General features: G+C 38.0%; 3 protein-coding genes across 3 annotated transcripts; 2 read left to right on the top strand and 1 right to left on the bottom strand.

Annotated features, from left to right (window-relative positions):
• Positions 1 to 841: 841 nt before the first annotated feature.
• LOTGIDRAFT_178842 (hypothetical protein) lies at positions 842 to 5239 on the top strand (the record flags this gene model as incomplete). Its single annotated transcript, XM_009060440.1, has 7 exons — positions 842 to 912; positions 1287 to 1461; positions 2708 to 2882; positions 3288 to 3382; positions 3757 to 3918; positions 4434 to 4634; positions 4982 to 5239. 7 exons carry the CDS (start codon positions 842 to 844, stop codon positions 5237 to 5239), a joined length of 1137 nt encoding a protein of 378 aa, XP_009058688.1.
• Positions 5240 to 8839: 3600 nt separating this feature from the next.
• Positions 8840 to 12424, top strand: LOTGIDRAFT_163976 (hypothetical protein; the record flags this gene model as incomplete). Its single annotated transcript, XM_009060441.1, has 6 exons — positions 8840 to 9035; positions 9314 to 9457; positions 9817 to 9956; positions 10553 to 11255; positions 11488 to 11538; positions 12291 to 12424. The coding sequence occupies 6 exons, from the start codon at positions 8840 to 8842 to the stop codon at positions 12422 to 12424; spliced, it is 1368 nt and encodes a 455-aa protein (XP_009058689.1).
• A 1958-nt stretch (positions 12425 to 14382) lies between these two features.
• Positions 14383 to 22696, bottom strand: LOTGIDRAFT_163977 (hypothetical protein; the record flags this gene model as incomplete). Its single annotated transcript, XM_009060442.1, has 11 exons — positions 14383 to 15092; positions 15488 to 15613; positions 16023 to 16166; positions 16440 to 16576; positions 16929 to 17067; positions 17372 to 17395; positions 17726 to 18175; positions 18786 to 18905; positions 19193 to 19390; positions 19843 to 19986; positions 22678 to 22696. 11 exons carry the CDS (start codon positions 22694 to 22696, stop codon positions 14383 to 14385), a joined length of 2211 nt encoding a protein of 736 aa, XP_009058690.1.

A 22696-nucleotide genomic window follows, 5' to 3' on the forward strand; every position in this document is an offset into this window, starting at 1 on the left:
GCAAACAAGTCTCGACTATGTCTAACAGGCGTTGAAGTTGATTGCGAGTCAAACTGAGAGGAACCGGTTTCAAGATTGTGGATATTCGTTGGTTTGTCTATTTATGTGATTGCCTTTCTCGTCATAGCGCTTACTATTTAATGGACTTCCGATCTAACATCATGTTTGTTACCATCATACAAAAGCAAACTTAGGCCCATGAAGCAAACCAAGACGCTCTGCTATAACGAAACACCAATTTGAATGAACAACGGTTGGAACTAAATCATTCTCAGTTGGTGATTATCGCTACTCGTCTAGTCGATTCAAACCTGGAAGGCCTTGATGCTATCACCTGTTTAGCTTCTTGTGTCCCATTATATTGGGTTTTGTATTTGATTAGATGGATTGGACTGGGTTGATATTCAACTGTTATCAACTGCATGTTATCATGATATTATCTAATCATCATTATTACGATCTACTCATACTTCAACATGGTACGTATTGTTTGAATATTATGTCGGCTTACTTCTAATATATTGCCCAAAGCTAATGATGTTATTTTGGCACATTACCCCAAACTATGTTTGTCTTCCGTATGTCAACTCATTTTATACATTATAAAGAGTCTATATAGCTAATGATGTATATTTGGCACCCATATAAGGCATTCTGTTGGTGCTCAACCTATGAGCCTATTCAAGCAATAATTGCCGAGGTTACCGTTTCATACGAAGCTGGTCATGCTTATCCTTCTTGTCCACTTGTCTGATTCCAGATTTTGTTTGGTGTTGTTATCGTAATTGTATCAGTAACCAACTGTTCTGGGCTGAACAATGGATTAGCTCTGACCCCACCGATGGGATGGTTGTCTTGGGAAAGATTCCGATGTAACGTGGATTGTGATAAAGATCCGGATAACTGTATCAGGTAACGGATCAATCTGTGGCTGAACTGCGGGGTCAGAACTCCCCCCCTTTCCCCTCACAGTTTATCCACCTCTCATATCCATCCGCCTCTTAAAACAAAATGAATATCCATGAATATGAGAATTTCGCCCTTTGCGCCCATCTTGTCTGTATATGATTGGGCTACAGAAGATGGACACCACCATGCTGTGTTAAAAAGGGATATTACAAGGGAATATTGTTACTATGGTATGTTGCAAAATATTTATCTATCATTTCCGAAAGTTATTCAAGATAACCCACATCGTACATAGGGATATTTCTTAGTGTTTACCACGACCACTGGGCAGTGAGCGCATAACACATGAACGTTATGTTGATTATTTCCGGATACAGTGAGAAGCTGATTAAGTCTATGGCCGACCTGATGGTATCGGAAGGATTTAAAGATGCAGGCTATGAGTACGTGTGTTCAGATGATTGCTGGCAGTCCATGACTAGAGGTCCTGACGGTCGACTTCAAGCTGACCCTAAACGATTTCCCAGTGGTATCAAAGCCTTGGCCGATTATGTGAGTATATTTGAAGGTTTTGGAGCTTTTTCATGTGTATCAGGGGCCACTTATTGAACAATTCCAATCATCGTACTGAAAAAAATGCTTACTATCGCGAAAGATTTTAATAAAATCTTAAGGTCTTTGCGATAATGACGTTAGTTTTAGTGGAATTGCAGAAATCACAGACGTAAGACTGAAAATTTGAATGGTGCAAATCGATGCTAGCAGTGTCCCCGATACATATACATCCCTATAAAGAAATGGTCCATATTCTGGATTCATTCTATGAAGAAAGAACTGCAAGAATGTACAGAATGATGCGTCAAAATTAATACACCAAATTCTTTTATGTCAACTATAATAGTTGGCAACCAAAGAATGATGCACTTATGCTCAACAGTAAAGTAAGCTATGAATCGACTTTCCCCTTCACAGCATCTGTAACATTCTTCAGAGCATTGCTGTAGAATTGTCGATTAAGAATGCATATCTCTTAAGTCTAGCCATTAACTATGTAGGACTCCACATGCCATCAGTCAACCGTGGTTTATATACCAGAGGAATGTTATTCCCTCGAGACTTGGCTTCACGTTGGTTTTTAAGGTGCCCTCACACCATAGCTATTACCAGTTGTATATATTTGTGAATAATAAAAGTGGTCATGAGTTCTGAAAGCAGCTCACAACTCAGTTAAATGAGAGTTCGAAATTAATAACTGGTATCCTTTATTTGCAACCATACGCAACTGTTGATCACTATGGCGTGAGGTTCCCTTTACATAACATCGCCTTACTCCGTATTGAATTCCAGAAGGTGATCCACTACCACTACTACATTAAATTTGTGTGGTATTGATAGACATATTATGTGGTATTGATATCACTAACTCTTGATTTATTCCATATACTAATAATATACCACTGGCTACCAGAGGGTGATCCACTGTTGTGCCATTACCAATGCTACGTATATCCCTGATGAAGGTAAAGGAACATTTCCGGGCCTTGGGACCAACGGATTTCCACCTTACCCCAAATGAGATAGCCACAAATCGCTTTCCGTCACCCTAACTACTCTCAATTTTCTCCTCACAGGAATATGACAATTTAATGAGTTCAAAGAGTGTCGTAGAGCCCATCACCCATCTGAGCCTTTTGACCATGTCAGGGTGGTCCGGCACCTATTTCACCTGTCTGTCTTGGTTCTAGGCTGTCTTGGTTCTAGACTGTCTTGGTTCAGGTTTTCTCGTTGTTATTATTAGGTACACGGCAAGGGATTGAAACTGGGTATTTATGAAGATTTTGGTTATCTAACTTGTGAAGGTTTTCCTGGTTCTGAATTTTATCTACAACTCGATGCCCAAACGTTCGCTGATTGGGAAGTAGACTTGGTAAAATTTGATGGATGTCATTCTCAACTGACAGATTTCGATTACGGTAGATTCCTTTAACCGGTTAATTTTCATGGTCGTGGCCGTGGTCGTGGTCGTGGCGTTTCTACTGAGGGTCAAGAGTGGGGGCCTAAAAGTTAGCCTGACCCGGCTTTGATCCCCCACTTCAAATCTCTTATCGTATTACAAAGGGAAAGACTTGCCTGGTGCTCCCCCCTTCCCCCTCAATTCATGTACAAAGACTTTAGTCCATCTCATGCTGGTGGCACGTGTTTCAGATGCAACATCTTCCGGACCTCTACATCTGGAAATGGAGATTAAGCTTTCTATTATGAATATATTGGATTCTAAAGGTATAATGTAGTGTATAGGCCTATTTATATTATTAGATATCCTATCCTTTCAGAGGGTCCACATAGTTAAATAATATTTTGATTATTTGTATTACCAGGGTATCCCGCGATGAGTTTTTACCTCAATAAGACTGGTAGACCAATGGTGTATATGTGTGAATGGCCGGATTATCTTAATATGAACGGAATAATGGTAAATATTACTTAAGATTAAGTGGCGTATTTAGGGGGAGTGTCATAAAAATAAAACGTTCAATCCCAAATTTGCAATAGATGTTTTCTCCGACCTCCTAGATTCGAAAATTTTCCAGGGAAAAAAAATGCAAGATACGAATCGGAAATACATTAATTGCTAATGACTTTTGCATATGAGGAAGTATATCAATCATAAATAAGTAAGTATTTCATAATGAACAGTGGTAGCAGCTAATGAACTATTCATATGTGCAAGAATATCAATCATAAATAAGTAAGTATTTCATAATGATAAGTGGTATCAGGTGTCTAGAAGAGTAATCATACCCTGTCTAGCGATCCAATATCCAGCGAAATTTGTATCTATTTCAGCCCAACTATACAGCTATCAGAAAGTCGTGTAACTATTGGAGGAATTACGACGATGTTCAAGATTCTTGGGATAGTGTTCTCGATATCATCAACCATTTCGGAAATAACTCCGGCAACTTCAGTAGTTTTGCTGGACCCGGTGGCTGGAATGACCCGGATCAGGTACGATATTGGCCATTTGACATCAGTAACGACTACAAATGGATGATACTTTCATATCAAATCCTGAGGCTTGACATCATTAGGCTCTTCTCTAATACCTTGACTGCAATTGCCACCTTTCTTGTATCACGGAAGTTTGTAAATATAGTGATTTTCTTTGATTGGACGCTAGTGAATACAGCCAATCAGAGCCAAAGACAAGAGGCATGTTAAACATTATGGATTATGGTTGCAGTCTTTCTGCCGAGGGCTCTAATTGTATTCAATAGTACCATCCAATCAAATCACACTATTTACTAACTTATACGAGGTATAAGACACAGTTCGGTATAGCTTGACATTGTGAAGATGCAAGAAAGGTGGCTATTGCAGTCAAGGTATAAGACATAGTTCGTAATAGCTTGACATTATGAAGATGATAAAGGTGGCTATGTGAGTCAAAGTATAAGACACAGATCGTAATAGCTTGACATTGTAAAGAAGCCTATAGTTACCTCCCTTGCTTCTTCTACTAGTTAGTTGTTGGTGATTTTGGATTGAGTCCAGATCAAGAGAGAGTTCAGATGGCGATGTGGGCAATGATGGCATCCCCACTGTTAATGTCTGTCGACCTGAGAAACATTCGTCAAGAGTCTAAAGGGCTACTCCAAAATAAATACCTGATAGAAATAAACCAGGATCCACGTGGCATCATGGGAACCAGGAGATATACTAAGGTATGTATAAGAGGTCTATCAGAACGCCACCGCATATGACCCAAATCGCCAGCGTATATTCAACTTCGCATCCGCAATTGACCCGATTCGGTCCCCGCAATCGTTCAACTTCGCTTCCGCATTAATTACATCCGCATTTGTTGAACTACCCCTCGACATTTGACCCGATTCGTCTCCCTATTAGGCCAACTTCACTTTATCATTATGTCAACTTTACTTCCGTACTAGGTCAACTTGACTTCCGCATGTGGTTAACTTGACTTCCGCATGTGGTTAACTTGACTTCTGTCTCCGGGAGTGGACTCGTATGATTTACCTTAACGAAATGTTTGTTTTATATTTTCCAGGGCAGCATAGAGATCTGGACACGGCCTTTGACCCCGCCTGGACAAATGGCTACAGCGTTTTTAAACACAGGCTACCATGGTGTTCCAAGAAAACTGACGGTCACAGGGGTAGAATTGGGGCTTCAAAACTACGTGAAATATAATATATATGATGCTTTTAACAGAAATAAAATCTACGATAGTGTTATAGTCTCAGATAATTTTACTGTTATAATAAATCCTACTGGTATCGTTATGTTTAGAATTGAAAATGTCTAATAAAGTATTAGTTTTGGGTAAATTTGTACTTTTTAATGCTGCTGTCAAATCAGTTCTTGGAAATTTTTAACAGATAATTTACACCTATTAGGGAACAGCTCCCCCCCCCCCCTCCTTCAGTTTTTTGTAATGTTACAAGCGCCTGAGAGTTTAAAATTCACGTTTTAAAACTTGTTAGAATTGAAGATGGCATTTATTTGGGATACCCCCAACACCCCCTCCCTTCTGTACCTCCACTAACGCCGTAACTCTACAACATTTTTTATCATTGACACGCATTGGAGCTCGATGAATATTGTAATGCATGAATGAATGTGGATGTTTAGTAATATTGTTTCATACTAAAAAGGTCTTGGTGACCTAGGCAGAGAGGAGGAGTTGCTATATAGGGCTTCATCTTCAGTTTGGGCAGGCCATCTAAGACTTGAAGTTATTGAAGTTATTATCAAACTATTGTCAACACCTGTAATATTGCCTGAGTATTGGTTGTTACGTCATGGGGATACCGGAGAATATATTTTACGCGATTTTTCATGAGAAAGTGTAAGAAAAAAAAATTGTGGCCCGAGGGAGGAGGGGGGTGGGGCAAAATTACCTTACATAAGTACGATATTTCATTTTGCAGAGCCGAGACGAGTTTAATAGGGCCAACAATTTGTGAAGGGAGGCTCACTGCACCATACAGTTGAGAAATTGAGGAGGGGAAGGGCAAGGACATGTCAGCCTAACTTCTGGGGTGTACTATTTATAAGGTCTATTGAACCGACAGACACACCTGATTCTGATACATATCTATATAGTCATATGTAACTGAGTACGAATATACCCCCGTTCCGACTGTTGCTCGTTATAATAACTATGTACTATCTGAACATGTATAATGAAATATGTACATTTCTACTATCACCATCTAGGTACTGTTACGAAACCATCAAGGTACCTGTTACGAGAACTGGCGCTTTTTTCTCCATAAACTGTAGTTTGTGACCTGACAGTGACACTACCGCGTGTTCAAAGCAAAACAATAACGCAATCTAAGATTTTTAGTAAATTACCGATCATATGTGAAAATTGTATCTGAATTTAAAGGAACATGTTGACCATTCTATTTGACCAATCATACTTAAGTCTCAAAAACTGGATTTTTTTTTTAGCTAAGCCAGTCAGTAGTAGTGTCACAGTTCACTGTCGAAATTCAAATCCACTTATGTCCAGAATTATCCGCTTTTGAATATTAAAATGACGACTCGTCAATTTAAGATACTCTGTGATATATAGAAACTAGTGAGTAAAATTCCTAGTTCGAGATATATTTTATGCGATTTTCGTACAATTCTAGTACTTCTGGAAGCTATTTACATATTTTCAAGACTCAAATCAACCCCCCAAAACGGAGCATCTGTCCCTTTAAATATGAGAATTAAACGTTGTTCTCACTAGCATTATTGGTGTGTAAACGCAATCGATCACGCCACAAACATACACACACTTCGTCATTTATTCAGTGTGTGAACACCTGATAGTACTTCTCTTTGCAGGTGTCCATTACTATTCAACTTTTACTCTCGATTCTGCCCTTCCTTGGACGAGATTTTTGATTGACGGAAATTGGTTGCCTGTACAGATTTTTATTAATCTAGGTTGAGCAGACTATCTTCTAATACGGTGTTCTCTATACCATTCCGGAAATGAATGACTTCCTCTTACGGATGTCGGAAAGACGTCTAGAACTTAAATTCCTGTACTTATACAGATGATGGACTACGGCGGCACCCCAAATCACGTGATTGTCCTCCCGCTCATTCACAAATTTTCATATTTCTGTCCAACCATGATCGACTTGTCAATCATGCAGGTCAATCTAAACTGCCCCCTCCCCCTCATTTTTGAAGCCATAAAAAATTATAAATTTATTCTACTTTCACTTCCAATATCGCATAAGATATATTCTCCGGCTTCCAACATAAATGACTCCCATGACATTCAAACCAAGCCTTCATTAAAATCCTCGCAGAGAAGTTAAACGATATATCGCAAAAGATTCACAAGAGCACTGCTTTACGGAAATTGCCGAGGATTGCCGAAGTTAGCTATTGTCATGCAAAGAAAAAATGCGTTTACTCGAAAAATTTAAGAGGGTCAAAAATTCAAGGATAAACTACTTGTGAATAAACTTTTGACACAATCGACATACAAACTTATATAATACACTGGTATATACTAATTTAACGGAGATTATGTTCACGCGCCCTATCAGCTTATACTAATGAGAACATCATGGGGTTAGTCAGGTCGACATCTTTAGTTTTCTTCAAATTTTTTTTCCTCACCAAAGAAGATCAGAAACAAAAGATAGAGGGATTTAGGTTTCTGTGTCACTTTTCAAATCAAAGACCCGACGCCCTGTTTTTCTACAATTCAAAAGCGTAAGTTGAAATCTTTAACCAGTTATAAACGTCCATGTATGTACAGTCTGGATAAACAAAAGAAGACTTTTTGACCTTTCTTTATCAGTGGAATTCTAATGGTAATTCTCCTCTAATTTAGCTAATTATGAATTAATTATGGACATGTGAGACAAACTGGTATTTTACCACGTCATTAGAACACCTCTACTTTCTATTCATATAAGTATTAGCAATTTCATTTTCAAAAATGAAAATAAGGGAACCCATCTTTAATGAAAATGATCTTTTTTTACCTCAACTTAAGTCTCAGTAAACATCATTAGTATAATCCTTTGATAAAAACAGCTTTACTAGAAAAAAAATCGCGAGACCTACATAAATGACAAACATGAATGGCATCTATAAGTAGACCAACAGATCGTCCGATAAGATAGCTGCTATCTTGAAAAGATGAATAAAGGGTTTCCGATAATAACTGTTCCGCTCTACCCGTCATGATGAAGCGATTAGATCGAGTCATTCAATTGAACGGTTTGTTTCATTTGTAGGTTTCAATTGTATTTATTGACACAATGGATTAAAATTGAAATTGTTTAGTAGGCTAAACACGTGTGTCATTCACATTTACCAATTATGATAAGTCAATACAAAGAGCTCTCTGGCAAACATAACGACTGTTAAAAACCACTGTTTTCGCCTGCGAAATCATTTATTGAAAGCTGAAACTATCCCGGGAAACAAGTGTTCGTCTGCGAAGTCATTTATTGGAAGCTGAAACAAGCCCGGGAAACAAGTGTTCGTCTGCTGCGAAACCAGTTATTGGATGCTGAAACCAGCCCGGGAAACAGGTGCTCGTCTGCGAAATCATTCATTGGAAGCTGACACTAGCCCGGGAAACAAGTGCTCGTCTGCGAAATCATTTATCGGGTGCTGAAACATCAATTAACGCGCGTCGTCCTTTAAGGAAGTTCGTTTGAAACTGTGAAGACACTAGCAAAAATTGTGTCACATCAGAAGGTCACATCAGAAGGCGAAATAAGAAGAGGAGTGACCAAGTAAGAACAGAGCATTTGTGCTTGTGTTGTAGAAATTAAGAGTTGGTGCACCTACAAGGACCAAATGTCGTCAAGGCATGGGAACTAGGTGACTAAGCAAGAATATTGTTGTATTTCTTTAAGTGGACACACCGAAGATGGCCAACAGTGATGATAAAGACGGTGGTTGGGCCTGGATTATTTTAATTGTTGCCAGCTTGTCTGTGGCAGCTAGTTGTGGACTAGGAATAGTCGGTGGAATATTCCAGGTGTTTTTTCTAGAACAGTTCAGAGAAAGCATCTCCTATACAGCTTGGGTGACTGCCTTATTCTCCTCTTTGCTGCAACTAGCAGGTATGTTCTTCAATTAATGGATTTGTAAAGGGTGTTCTGACTTTTCTATGTGTATAGTAATATAAAACGCCCAGAATTAGTGGAATTGCAAAAACCGCAGACGTCTGGTGGTGGAAAACTAGAATGGTGCAAATCGATACCACAGTGTCTGCGATACACATACAATGTTTTGAAACCTTTTTACCATGATCAAGGTTAACGATGAAAATTTACAATCTCTTTCTGAGAAAACCACTCACCTAATAATGATTTTTTTGTATAATTTGCTGATATTGCAGGTCCGGTAGCCAGTTTGATAGTCAACTATTTTAGCTGTCGAACCTCAGTAATGTTAGGAAGTATGTTAATGTCTCTTGGACTGGTTCTCAGTAGTTTTGGGAACAGTATTGAGTATTTGATGATAACATTCGGCATTATATCAGGTAAGAAGTCAGAATGGTACAACTTCAGGATTAAACAAAGCTGTCCCCTCTGCCCCCCCCCCCCCCCTTTTTGGCTACACCACTGAAGTGGCGTTTCTACGGGGGATTGGGGCCGGCCCGGCTCTTTCACCACCCCCACCCCTTCCTACTTTCAAAATTTTTAACAATTTACATCATGAAAGAATAGTCCGTGGCCCACTGGAAATTTTGTTGGCCCCTGCTCGCCACTGAAGTAGGGCCCATGGAATAGTCAAAAGGGTAGGAGGGGGTGGGGGTGTCGTATGAGGTCTATCACAACTAGAAAAGTTGAGTGTGATAACTCTTTTCAATTCATTTTACTGTCTATGCTATTTTTTCAGGTCTAGGTTTAGGTTTAATCTATACCCCATCAATTATTATTACTAACTACTATTTCCATTCTAAACGGAATATAATGACGGGCGTGGTCATGTCGGCGGCGGGTGTTGGAATCTTTGCTGCTCCTTTATTATCACGGCAAGTATTTTTTTCATATTCGGCTAATCTCGGTCACGGATTGAAATGCACGTGCTGGGCCAATTTAATATGGTTGTTAATGTAAAAGCAATCAAATTTCTTCTGTGGTAGAAATGAAATGTACTTTGACGTCATACCATTCGGATTTATGACGATGCAGTGTACAATGAGGAAATTTCGCCAGATAAGTGACAGAACCCTTCTTTTTTCTTTTAAGTTACGACTGTCCACGATCTTAGAAATGCACAACCTACAGCACAACGGGTCTCGGTTTATCATAGTACAAGTGACCCTATAGTTTTATTTCTATAAAAGTTCTATGTTGGCCAATCCATAATATTGCTACTAACGGACTACGCAAAAATCTTGAAAACGTTGACCTTTAATTTCAGATATCTTCTGGACAATTTCAATTGGCGGGAAACAATGATTATTCTCGCAGGAACCTCGGCACAGTTCTGTGTTTTTGGTGCAGTAATGTTCCCCATTCATGAACCATCAACTATTTCGTGTACAGATAAACTCTTGCCATTGGTGAAGTGTAAAAAGGGGAAACAACCCATAAACAATGCGCACGAACATTTGAAATTAAAACACCAGGGGGGGCTTGGTGATGACGTAATAGCTGGTAACGTCGCAGTAAAGGAATACTGCCAAATAGTTGAAAAGGAACCATTTTTAAAGAATCCAACCAAAATCAACGAAAATGAGGTCCAATCAAAACAGTTTCTGGATGTGAAAGATTCTAATATTTTAAAATCTTTAGAATCTGTGTCTCTGAATAGTCAACTGTTTTTATCAAGGACGTCGGGGCTGAACGTGGACGTTTCGACCCCAAAACCCTATTTCTTACGGCACAAACAATTTATAGTGTTTTGTATAAGTTTGATATTAGTGAATGCCGGATTTGGAGGGGTGTTGATACACTACCCTCATTTGTGTGAGTCAAAAGGTGCTTCAAAAAATGACGTGGCGTTAGCAATATCTGCCAACGGACCAGCGTTAGTGGTTTCACGTGTTTTAGTAGGGGCTTTAGGTAATGCCGATAACGTGGATTTTTTCGCAGTGTATATCTCCCTTAAAGCGCTGGCTGGAATTTTTGTGTGTTTAGTGCCCATATTTAACTATAGTATTGGATACAGTGTTAGTACAATGATTATACTAGCTTTAACTAATGGCGGCTCTGATTCCCTCGCGGTTGGTTTAACTCTAGATTGTGTTGGGTTCGACCAGTTTGCAGTGGCTGTAGGTGTTCAGATGGTTTGCGCTGGTATTGGGTATCTGATAGCTCCACCTATTATAGGTGAGTGTCTCCTGTCTACAAAGGAACTGACTTTTTAGCTGAAATTTATTTTAAGAAATGTAATTTTAACTCGTGTTGCCTCTTATGGCTAGATGTGTATTTTAAATATTCCATCAATGGTCATTCGTAATTTTGTGTTTCTTGGACGTCGGGTCAATGAAAGGTATAAATCTGTAAGATTTGAAAAACTGTTTATAATATCAATGATAATTTGTATGGCTGTATTTTGCAGGCTGGGTGGTTGATGTAACGGGTTCTAATAACACTGCCATGTTTATAGCAGGTACGATCTTTAATATTCTCGGTTGAGGAAGTCACGGTGACTCATTGACCGAAACATCTGTCTCTATTCTACCCTCTGATAGCTATTATTTTGACAGATGTCCTGTTAAATGTAGACATTCCGCATCTCCGCAGGTGCTGGGGTTTTAAACTTATTTAGATACCTTGGATCTACAAACCCAGGTATATTTGGAAAGATGAATATTTTTGTAGTTCAATCATATCATCACTTTCTCCTTACATTATTTATGTCACGTGATACTAACAAAACGAAAGGTAATTCAATATTATGTTAGAGAAAACGCATCTTTGGAGGTGTGGAAAATCCACATTTAACAGGGTTTTTTTCTTCTGACTCTACTCCAGATGACAATTGTCAAAATATCCATCAGAGGATGGAATAGAGGCAGATGTTTCGGACTAGGTGACTCAGTGAGTTAATGCTTGCTCGCTAACAGTCTAGGTCAAGGGCTCAATCCCGACATAAGTCGAGATAATACCTTCGAACTTTTCAATCCTTGTTAGTGATGCAAGTCGATAGTGCTGACATGGAAAAGTTGTTCGGATGGGACAATAAACCTCGGCCCTGTGTGCACGTTAAAGATCCCAGTTGAAAAATAAAAAGGCATAAATAATTTAAAAGATTTTGCTAAAGCCGTTTTCCTGTTTACACTGTGAAGTCAATTTTTCTTATCTATTGACATCAGTAGTGGGAGTTGTTTAAGATAAAGATTGTCAATGTTTTACTTTCAGGAGGTTTATTAATGCTGTCAGCGTTCGTTTGTCTCTTGATTCCATTGCTAAAAGAGAAAGATGCACCTTCAATCGGGTACCATCCTCAGAAATGCCAGGAAACGGTCGAAATAGACGAACCAACCAAGTCGTAACAATATCTGAACTAATCAACCTGATGGCCTGTTTGACAAAAACTTAAATTCCGATCATTTTCCTGCTCCTTTCACCTGATTGGTCAATCTCTAAACAAATCCATTTTTACTAGCCAATCAGGAGTCTTATTCTGGAAAACTTAAATAAGATAAAAATCCAAATTTGGGGAAATACAGTAATCTGATTAGATAATAAAACAAATTTTAAAATAAATTTTAGTGATTGACCAGATGTGGTTAGCGTCCATAAAAAGTTTTTAACAAAAATCGTTTTATCCTAATTCAACTTTTTTATGGAATGACAGGTATCGCCAAGTATCGATACAGCTGTTACTCCACTTACAAACGTCAAAATACCTATCAGAGACTGGAATAGAGGCAGGTGTCAATTTAAAAACAAGCGAATTTGAATAACTTTAATTAATCTGCCAAAGCGGTTTAAGAATTGAACAAGCTGTGTGCTTTCTCTGGCTTTCACTTTACGGTAAGCACCGCTTTTAAAATATTTATATTATCCCAGCTGATGCACTGAGCACTATTTTAACAGCTGTATTTCTATATCGCTCTACAATTGATGTATTGAGCACTATTTTAACAGTGGTATTTCTATATCGCTCTACAATTGATATATTGAGTACTATTTTAACAGTGGTATTTCTATGTCGCTCTACAATTGATGTATTGAGCACTATTTTAATAGTGGTATTTCTATATAGCTCTACAATTGATGTATTGAGCACTATTTTAACACTGGTATTTCTATATCGCTCTACAATTGATGTATTGAGCACTATCTTAACACTGGTATTCTATATCGCTCTACAATTGATGCACTGAGCACTATTTTAACAGCGGTATTTCTATATCGCTCTACAATTGATGTATTGAGCACTATTTTAACAGTGGTATTTCTATATCGCTCTACAATTGATATATTGAGTACTATTTTAACAGTGGTATTTCTATGTCGCTCTACAATTGATGTATTGAGCACTATTTTAATAGTGGTATTTCTATATCGCTCTACAATTGATGTATTGAGCACTATTTTAACAGTGGTATTTCTATATCGCTCTACAATTGATGTATTGAGCACTATTTTAACAGTGGTATTTCTATATCGCTCTACAATTGATATATTGAGTACTATTTTAACAGTGGTATTTCTATGTCGCTCTACAATTGATGTATTGAGCACTATTTTAATAGTGGTATTTCTATATCGCTCTACAATTGATGTATTGAGCACCTTTTTTTAAGGAGATGATTTGGACCTTGAAGATATATAAATAGTCTTCAGAACTACTAAAACTATACGAAAATAGTTCCTTCAAATAGACCTTGGTCAAGAAATTTAACTTTTTGTTCATTTCGTTCACAAGTTTATTATTATCTTTTAAAAAATTGGGGTATCCGAAAGTTGAATGTCTTGTTGATATAGTCCCTGACACCAAGACATCTTCCGTTACATCTGTGCTTAGACGAAGAGCGACAGGATGATTGAGTCTACTGGACACCAGAGATGTTCCAAAAAAAAATCTCTTAAAATTACTTGTTAAAATAACTTTCAAACATCGAAAAATAGGGATACATTTGGATATCGATACTTTAGCGGAATAATTCACGTTCCGAGAGAGACCAAGGTAGGCTATGATTTACTCCCGGTAATGCTACCACTGTCCCTTTAAAAGAGAAACTATTTATTGTATCATTTCTGAATCCATTGTTTGCGCAGAATCGTATGGTGGGAAAGTTTTAAAAACCGGGATGTTCCGTAAAAGTTTTAAGAAATGATGCTCATAAAACAAAGAATACAAGCGAAAACCCAAAACTATTTCACAATATTAACAAAAATTGATAAAATACAAATAAAACTAATTTTAGCACCTACATCAGACAAAAAAAAAATCAAATCAATATGACGACATTTGGTCCTATAAAATATTGAAAAAATAGAGCTACATCGATATAAGCAAGGCTTTCATATAACTTGCTGCAGCTAAGGAAGCATAGCACTGCCATTCCTTGTTGTGTCCGTCTTGATAATCGCTCATACCTCGAACAACCAGTACACTGTTGACGTTGTTTTGCTCCAGACTATCAAAAATGGTCGAATATCCGGAATCATAACACTTAATGTTGAATTGCTTGGCGAAATCCAATCGCAGATCGTTTGCTTTAGAGACAAGTTTACTTCCGGCCACTAACCCATACAAAACGCGCGTATTTCCATCTGTGTAGTGCACGTCTTCTGGGCGAGGATGGTCGCATTCGATAATAGTTCCGTCTGGTTTAGTATAATATAACCGATCCGTTCGAATCGACGGTCTGTGAAAATTTGATTCTTGTCCTTTTAAAGTGTCCAGCGATTCTTCCATTATAGATATCCATAATGGAGAACGACTTTTGAAAGTTTCTGTTTCCTGGCGTAAGGATTTGACCGCGCTGCTTAAAGTTTGGTCAGTGAAGCTGAAAGTTTTAGTTGTGTATTTATATCCTAGTCCCGGTTGGTGTTCGACTTTTGAACAGTTTATATACACTTTACTACTATTATTGACAAGCGAGACTACGACATCACCCAGGCGTACATGCTGCTGGTAGTCACTATATGAAGGAACTGCCCCGCCCACTCCAACCATTAATACATGTTGTATGCCTCCGAAGTTCTCTAAAAAGAAGCATATACAATTTATCGGACGAACTCATGAAATAGCAAACAGTGTGTTACAAGGCATGAGGCAAGCACAACAAGGAAACTGAATTTTAAGAGCATTTGCAGAAGCACAACGTGGCAGGTATCTTATACCGAACCCCGAAGCATACGGTATTATCTCAACCTATGCCTGGATTGAACCCTGGACCGTCAGGTTAGTGAGTAAGCATCTTACTCTCTGAATCACCACGGTTCCCATCAATTTCCAAAAGCCCGGTGGCCCAACTACCATAAGGACTGGTTCAGACAAGTCCCCTAAGGGGCCCTTCAAAAAAAATGCCCCCCCCCCCCCCCCCCCCCCCCCCTCCATTCATCTGGTTGAGTCACTGCAAAAGCCAAAAGCAACTTACTATGTAATTTATTGATGGTATCTTCAGCTAATGTTTGATCATCTTGTGATTCGCTATGTAGAGATAGTTTACACGATACAACACGTTGTTTACCAATTTTACCTATAGTATACACCTCACTATCGCCTGCAAATATACATCGAGTCCCTGTGGTATACCACATCTTAAATTGGATTGTCTCCCTTCGTCTTCACAATGTCAGGCTATTACAAACTTATTCTTATACCTTGACCGCAAAATCCACTATTCTTGTATCACGGAAGTTTGTTTTGATTGGATTGAACACCAGAGAATACAGCCAATCACAGGTTTCGATAGAAGGGCAATAAGTCATAAAGTTTTTCTATCGAGGGTTTTGATTGGCTGTATTCGCTGGCGTAGGCCTACAGTCCATTCAAAAAGCTGCATTCCGATAAAAAAAAAATGGCTATTGCATTCAACGTATAAGAGTTCGTAAGAGCTTGATATTGTCAAGATGAAAAAACCGAAAAATGTTCGCATCCATAAAATGAAATGTTATAATTATTTTACGTACCTTCTTTAGAATGAATTAAATAAGTAATTTTGTTATCTATCATGGCGTCCACGGCCAGTTTTTCACAATATAATGATGTTATTATTACGATGTTTATTTTCTCTCGTCCAGAAAACTTCGGTACTTCGTCCAGAATATTCACATCTGGAAAAAAGACTAAAGTTTGGAATCTCAGCGAAGATTTAATGATATGATTCTCAGAGTATGGAATATCAATGCGTCGAATATTATGTTAGATTGGTAAGTGTAGGGAACCCAATATGCAACAAAATGGTGCGACGATAACTTAGAAATGACAAGAAGTTTACTTCAAACCAATTCATCGGATAATCGGATATTCATTGCTGCAGGGTGGAGGTGGAGGGTTGGGGGTTTGTTTGGGGGTGGGGGTAGGCTTTGGTCGAGTAGATTCCTTACCGTGTTTGACAGTTTCTTCATCCGTCGGAATTCTCACCCACGACCCCTCGCCCAATTCCCGGATTAATCCCCGTTTCTGTAAATCTTTTAATCCGACCATAGCTGGTATCATGTTACTCTTCTCTATTTTGCATAATCTACAATCATTAAATAAATAGGGCAACGACTTTTCTTGATTTAAAGAGACAGATTCTCCATCCGTTTGAACAATCGTACCTTAGTCTACCTTAGCTAAGATGTCCTAGAATCAATGTAAGAAGATAAGTACCTAGGACATCCTAGCGCTAAGATCATTTCGAGAATACGTGGCCAGAATGTATTTTTTACTAATGATCCGAACCGCAAAAACTAAACCCGAAATCCAAAGCAACATATTGGCGAAACACAGCATCTAATAAACTTTTCACTTGAGAAAGTATATCAATTATAAATGAGTATTTCATAACGAAAAGTGATATCAGGTGTGTAGAAGAGTAAGTATTATGTTACCTGAACAGTGTATCGGCTGTAAGACTATTAGGATAAGCATCTTCAAGTTTTAACAGCATTCTCTCCTTTTTAGCTATCCATAATATTTTGGAGATAACTTTGGCCTTTTTCGCTTCCTTTATTGGATCTTTCTTTTTAGCTAAAAAGACAAAATAAATGCATCACGTTTCATTGGTAAGAACCCCCTCCCCTCCCCCTCGATTTACTCCGGAATAGAACATTCAACGCTGAACTCTGCCTTTTATAGCTGAGACGAGTTGGATAGTAGTTTGCAAGGCTGTATAGCCAGTATAAGTTGAATAAGTTCTATCAACCAACACCCACCCCACTCTCTAAATCCCACATACCCAAAGTAACATTTTATCTGCAAAGTTTAGAATTATCTCGAAGGTGTATGCCCAAAGTCCACCCAGAAGAAACACCTGATATCAATCTATACTTACGTATACTTTCATCGGGAAATTCATCTAAAAAAAAAGCAGAATTGATTAAAAGTTGGATTAAAATCATACAAGAAAGATGGAGAGTTTAATTTACTGATGCCAACTTCAAAACAAAAATTAAAAGTCGCAACCAGTACTCGATAATCAACTGCATCGTCCACAAAATGCATATTACATCCGCTTCTTTGTGATTCTATAGTCATAAGGGCATAATGTGATAAGATTTCGAGATTAGTGATGTCATCTTAGTTTTAGTGGAATTGCAGGAACCTCAGATGTAAATTCAGAAGGTGCAAATTGATGCTATCAGTGTTCCCAATACATAAACAAAAATTTTCTAAGAAAATAGCTTACCTATAATTTCAGTAAATTCCCACACGCCTTTTGATTTTCTACTGGTTGATACAGAAATACAGTTGAAATTAAACCGTCTGTTGGGTGGAATCGCCCAGTTCAGGAATCTTCCAAATCCAATCTGATCGCCTTTACCGACTTCCAGGCGATGATCTTTCCAGCTGATCCAGAACTGTTTAAGTTCATCATCACTTAGGAGGTATGGAGTTTTGATTTGTGCTTTAGCATTTCCCAAAGAACCATCTCTTATATAGGATACCATGTTCCCATCACAACCAAGAGCAATTTCAAAAGTTTTGCGGTCGACATCACCATAAATTGCACTCAATGCTACATGTGCATCTTCAGACGCTTTGACAGCAAAACAAACGGATGTTTTGTTCGAAATCGTCACTTCCGGTACGAATTGGTAGGTGTAAGAGTTGGGAGTAAAAACACTAATAAAACTCTCTGAAAAAGAAGGTGATAATTGAGTTTACCATCACGATAATACAAAAACTGCAATTTCAAAATTTAATCCAACTGAGTCATTCAAGCTGAAAAAATGACAAAACAAGGTGTTCGCAATAATAAGAAGAACAGAGTTTCTGCCACAAACATATGATGCTTAAAACTGTGTCCGGGTTAAAGGATTAATAATCGAACAAAATTATTAAGCGCAGCGGTTGGAAAAAGAATTTGATGAGCGAACCACTGTCCACGATTTCTCGAAACGATCTTAGCGCTAGGACATCCTGGAAACAGTATTAGATGTTAAACCATAGGATATCTTAGAAACAGTATTAGAAGTTAAGACCCTAGGATATCTTAGAAACAGTGTTAGAAACTAAGATCGTTTCGAGAATACGCGTCCTGGATTTCTGGTCTCTTTTAAAGGAATACTACGCCTTAAAATGAACATAAACTTGGCCAAAAAACTGTTGTAACTTTATGACACCAGGTAAGTTCACTGATGAATATATACTCATATTGGCCATTAGTGAGAACTTAAATTCCATGTTCACTCTAAGACGTAGTATCATTTTAATATGAACGATATAGTCATTACTAAGAAACTTACTGATTGGTCCAAAAGATTCATCACCATCTTCATTTGATTCCACAACCTCCAGTTCAACTCGTTCTATTTCTTTATATTCTCTCAGTACTATTAAAGCTTTCTTTACAAAACCAATGTAATCTGAAAGTATTACACGAAATACAATATGCAGTCTCTTTATTACATATTTCTATCTTATTTCACTTTAGCGAGTAAACCTTGTAATAGGTTATCATGTAAGTTTTCATTCGGAAATCCTCGGCAGTTTCCGTCAAAGTATTCTATCGATAAAAGCGTAATCTTGGCCAGTGCTTCTGCTTAAGAGTGTCCACAACAACAACACGAGTCCAGAGTCCTGTTGGTTGATCTAGAATCAAAGTTCATTGTAACTGAGAATATTATGAAAACAGACAATTTTAAGAACCTACTTTTTGGTTTGGGGTTGATGACATCCCGGAAATATTCCGACATGACGTTGTTTTTATTGACTGGACCATTTCGTGACACGAACCAGAATCGAATGGTCCACGAATCCTGCGTTGAGTCGCCATCTTGTGTCTGTTGCTTCTGGTGGATGACAGCCATAAACTCCAGCCTTCCGTCTGACTGTCGAACATCATCCATTGCTGAAGAAAACAGTGACAAAATTTATCCAAGTCCATCCAGCTATAAATGGGAACAGATAATCCGAGAAAGATCAATGCCAAGACAAGAACCAGCTAGTAAAAATGATCTTCGTGAACCTAATGTGTTACCCTTGTAAAAAATGTAAGTTTATTTCTTTTAACGAGAATTATTTAGCTATATAAGCTAATCAGTAATAGTGTTCACAGCCTTCAAATTGTGCACTGAGTTATCCATGTTTGAAAGTTAAAATGACGACTCGTCTATTCTCGGGCTGTCGCCGTATGTAGAAAAGATAAAGAAAAAAAATGAAATTTCTAGTTCGAAGTATTTTTGAAGGGTTATGCGATTTTAGTTCAGTTCTAGTACTTCAGAGGGCTATTTACATACAGGGTCCAAATCAACCCCCGAAAATGGCGAACCATGGCCCTTCAACATTACCATTATTACTTACAAGTCCTGGTTTTATTGACGAGGATGCCTTTATAAGGTCCACCAGCTATGTGATGTACTTGACCAAAATCAATATCTTTCTTAGGCTTTCTTTCCAGTCTCATAATAGAGTTATTGTATAACTTGGCGGCTGTCATCACGATTTCTGTAAATAGATCAGATAAATATATTGAAACAGAACTTGAGATCCACATGTCATCTTCAGATAACTTGGTTAGCTCAGTCTGTTTTCTAACGGACGTTTGAAAAGCAGTGATCTTGTTCAGATAACTGGACTATTTCAGTCTGTATCCCTACAGAATATTTGACAAACAGGAAGGAATTACATGTATGTGATTTTTGTACATTTCTAGTACTTCTCTATTCGTATCTAAAACGATACGATGATTATCCATACCATGTAATGTTGGTTAAGGAACAAAGAAGACTATTTACATATATTCAAGACTCAAATCAACCACAAAAAATGGTGGTCCCTTTAAAACAGGAAAACGGTTCATAAATTTTGATAAATAGTTTATAAATTGATGATAAAGTTTAATCTCTTTATTATTAAAATGTTGACCAGTACTAAACAATTACCATATTTCTGACATTTACATTTCAATATCTCAAAACTTCCAAACAATGTGACCTTTCAGTTATCTCTTCAATGTTGGTGGTGGGGTAGCAGTGGCTTAGACTTGATTATAGGGTAGGGTAGGGTAGGGTAGGTTGGATTAGGTTAGGTTAAGGTTAGGTTTAGGTTTAGGTTTAGGGTTTAGGTTAGGTTAGGTTACGATTGTGCTACAGGCTGTGCATGTTACAGATCGACCGCACTTGGATCTAAAAAGAGTAGGCTAATGTCGCTGTCCAAGCAACGTTACATGATAATGATCAGTTAAAGGTGAAAAATCGTAGGAACTCTCATTGCACACTGCATGGCGTTACTGTCTTCATTAGCCCAATCAGGTGCAGAAAAGTAAGACTAATGCCGCTGTCCTAGCAAACTTTCTCTCATTGCATACTGCATGGCGTTACTGTCTTCATAAGCCCAATCAGGTGCAGAAAAGCGGGGCAGACAAACCCGTGGGAGTAGGGGTGGCAGTGACCCCGTTGACAACACTTACAGATAACAAGATCCAATATTTACTTATTGTATAAGATGATTTTACTTTTATCTCAAAGTCAACAAAACTCTAGCCCTTCAATAAAACAAAACCTTGCTCCACCCTAAAATAATAGATTTGTAGTGCTTTTATGATATCTTTCACCCACACGCCAGTCTCTGTCACCCACACAATATATCCTGTCCCTTACTTCCAGTCAGGCGCCAAAATTTGAAATGCATTAATACATCTGCAACGTTTCTGTCAGATCATACTAGTTTTAAATTCGATAATCTGTCTAAATTGTTATGCTTCTTCTGTACTAGGTCTTTAAATTTCAACCAATCAAACGCATTGTTCAATAAATTATTTCCTTACTATGTGCAAGGAAGTTTTGAATAGTAATTGTTAAACACTGACTTGTATTTTCTGCCCAATTTTAATTGTGTTTTTGTTTGTTTAGTGCATATCACGACAACTTAGATGCTATTGGGTAAAAACTCCTCTGAACACGATTTAAAGAAGAACATCATAAGATTATAGATGGCAAGCGTACTTGCCTAAAAAAACATGAAACGAAACAGCCAGTTATGGATATTGTAATCAAATTTGTAGATTTGATGAGGAAAGAGACTTAATAAAAACCCCAAGTTCTAACGATCCAAAACGCAAAACGAAACCAAAAATCCAAAACAACATATTGGCAATACATTGGTTAGCAACTAATGAACTTTTCATATGAGGAAGTATATCAATCATAAATGGGTTTATATTTATTATGAAAAGTGGTTTAAGGTGTCTAGAAGAGTAAACATACCCTGTCTGATGCCACACCAAATTAAAGGGTTATATGATCGCAGATAGTTCTCATATATGTCCTAGCAATAAATACCTGACCCAGAATGACCTTTGATAATTTGAATAAACAAAACTAAGACATGTCCTAAGGGCCGTCATTAATCGATCTAAAATATGTACTATCGAATATTTTATAGATTTCAGTCATACTTGAGTTGTTTTTGGTCTTAGTTATTATATAGAGAATATTATACTATCTTTTTTTCACCAACAAATCTACATGATGCTTTTAGAGATATCTTGGTATAGATTGGGCGGGGGTCGGGCAAAGAACCTGCAACTGGCGGCGACTGACTGAATTTAGTCGATATGGTAGCAACACAGATATCGTGGCAGGGTTCGTATATGAAAGAGGGCGGGGAGGGGGGGGGGGGGGGGGGTGGAAAGATCGACCTTCCAACGACTGTGGGCAATTAATGCCACCTGGTTTTCGGTTTATTGTCCTCTCCGAACGACAACGGCATATGCCTACTATTTCGGAATTTCCAACTGTCTTGGGATATCTAAGTGCATAGGCATCTGTCAGCCCTTCTGACAGCGGCATTTGCTTACTCCTTTTATAATTCTAACTTTTGTGCACAGTCTGTGGCACATAGGGGCCTAGTTTATTCTTCCGTCCGAACGACTGGACGCCTTTTCCATGTCATTCCCTCTGACAGCAGCTTTACTATTTTTCATTTTCAAACTGTCAATGCACCCTTGACGTGCACAGCCTGCGACACATAGGGCTGTTCAAACTTGAAACAAAATCGATTAAATTTCTTATACTTTCTACAGACGTTGTCATCAATATGTTAATATGTCATTGCGCGAACAATTATCGACATATTTTTGCTATGGAAACTCCAGTCGTCAGCCACCATGAGTTTCGAATAAACAGAGTGATTTACCTTCAGTTGATGTATCCAT

This window comes from Lottia gigantea (assembly GCF_000327385.1).
Source record: "Lottia gigantea unplaced genomic scaffold LOTGIsca_42, whole genome shotgun sequence".
Taxonomy (NCBI): Eukaryota; Metazoa; Mollusca; class Gastropoda; family Lottiidae; genus Lottia; species Lottia gigantea.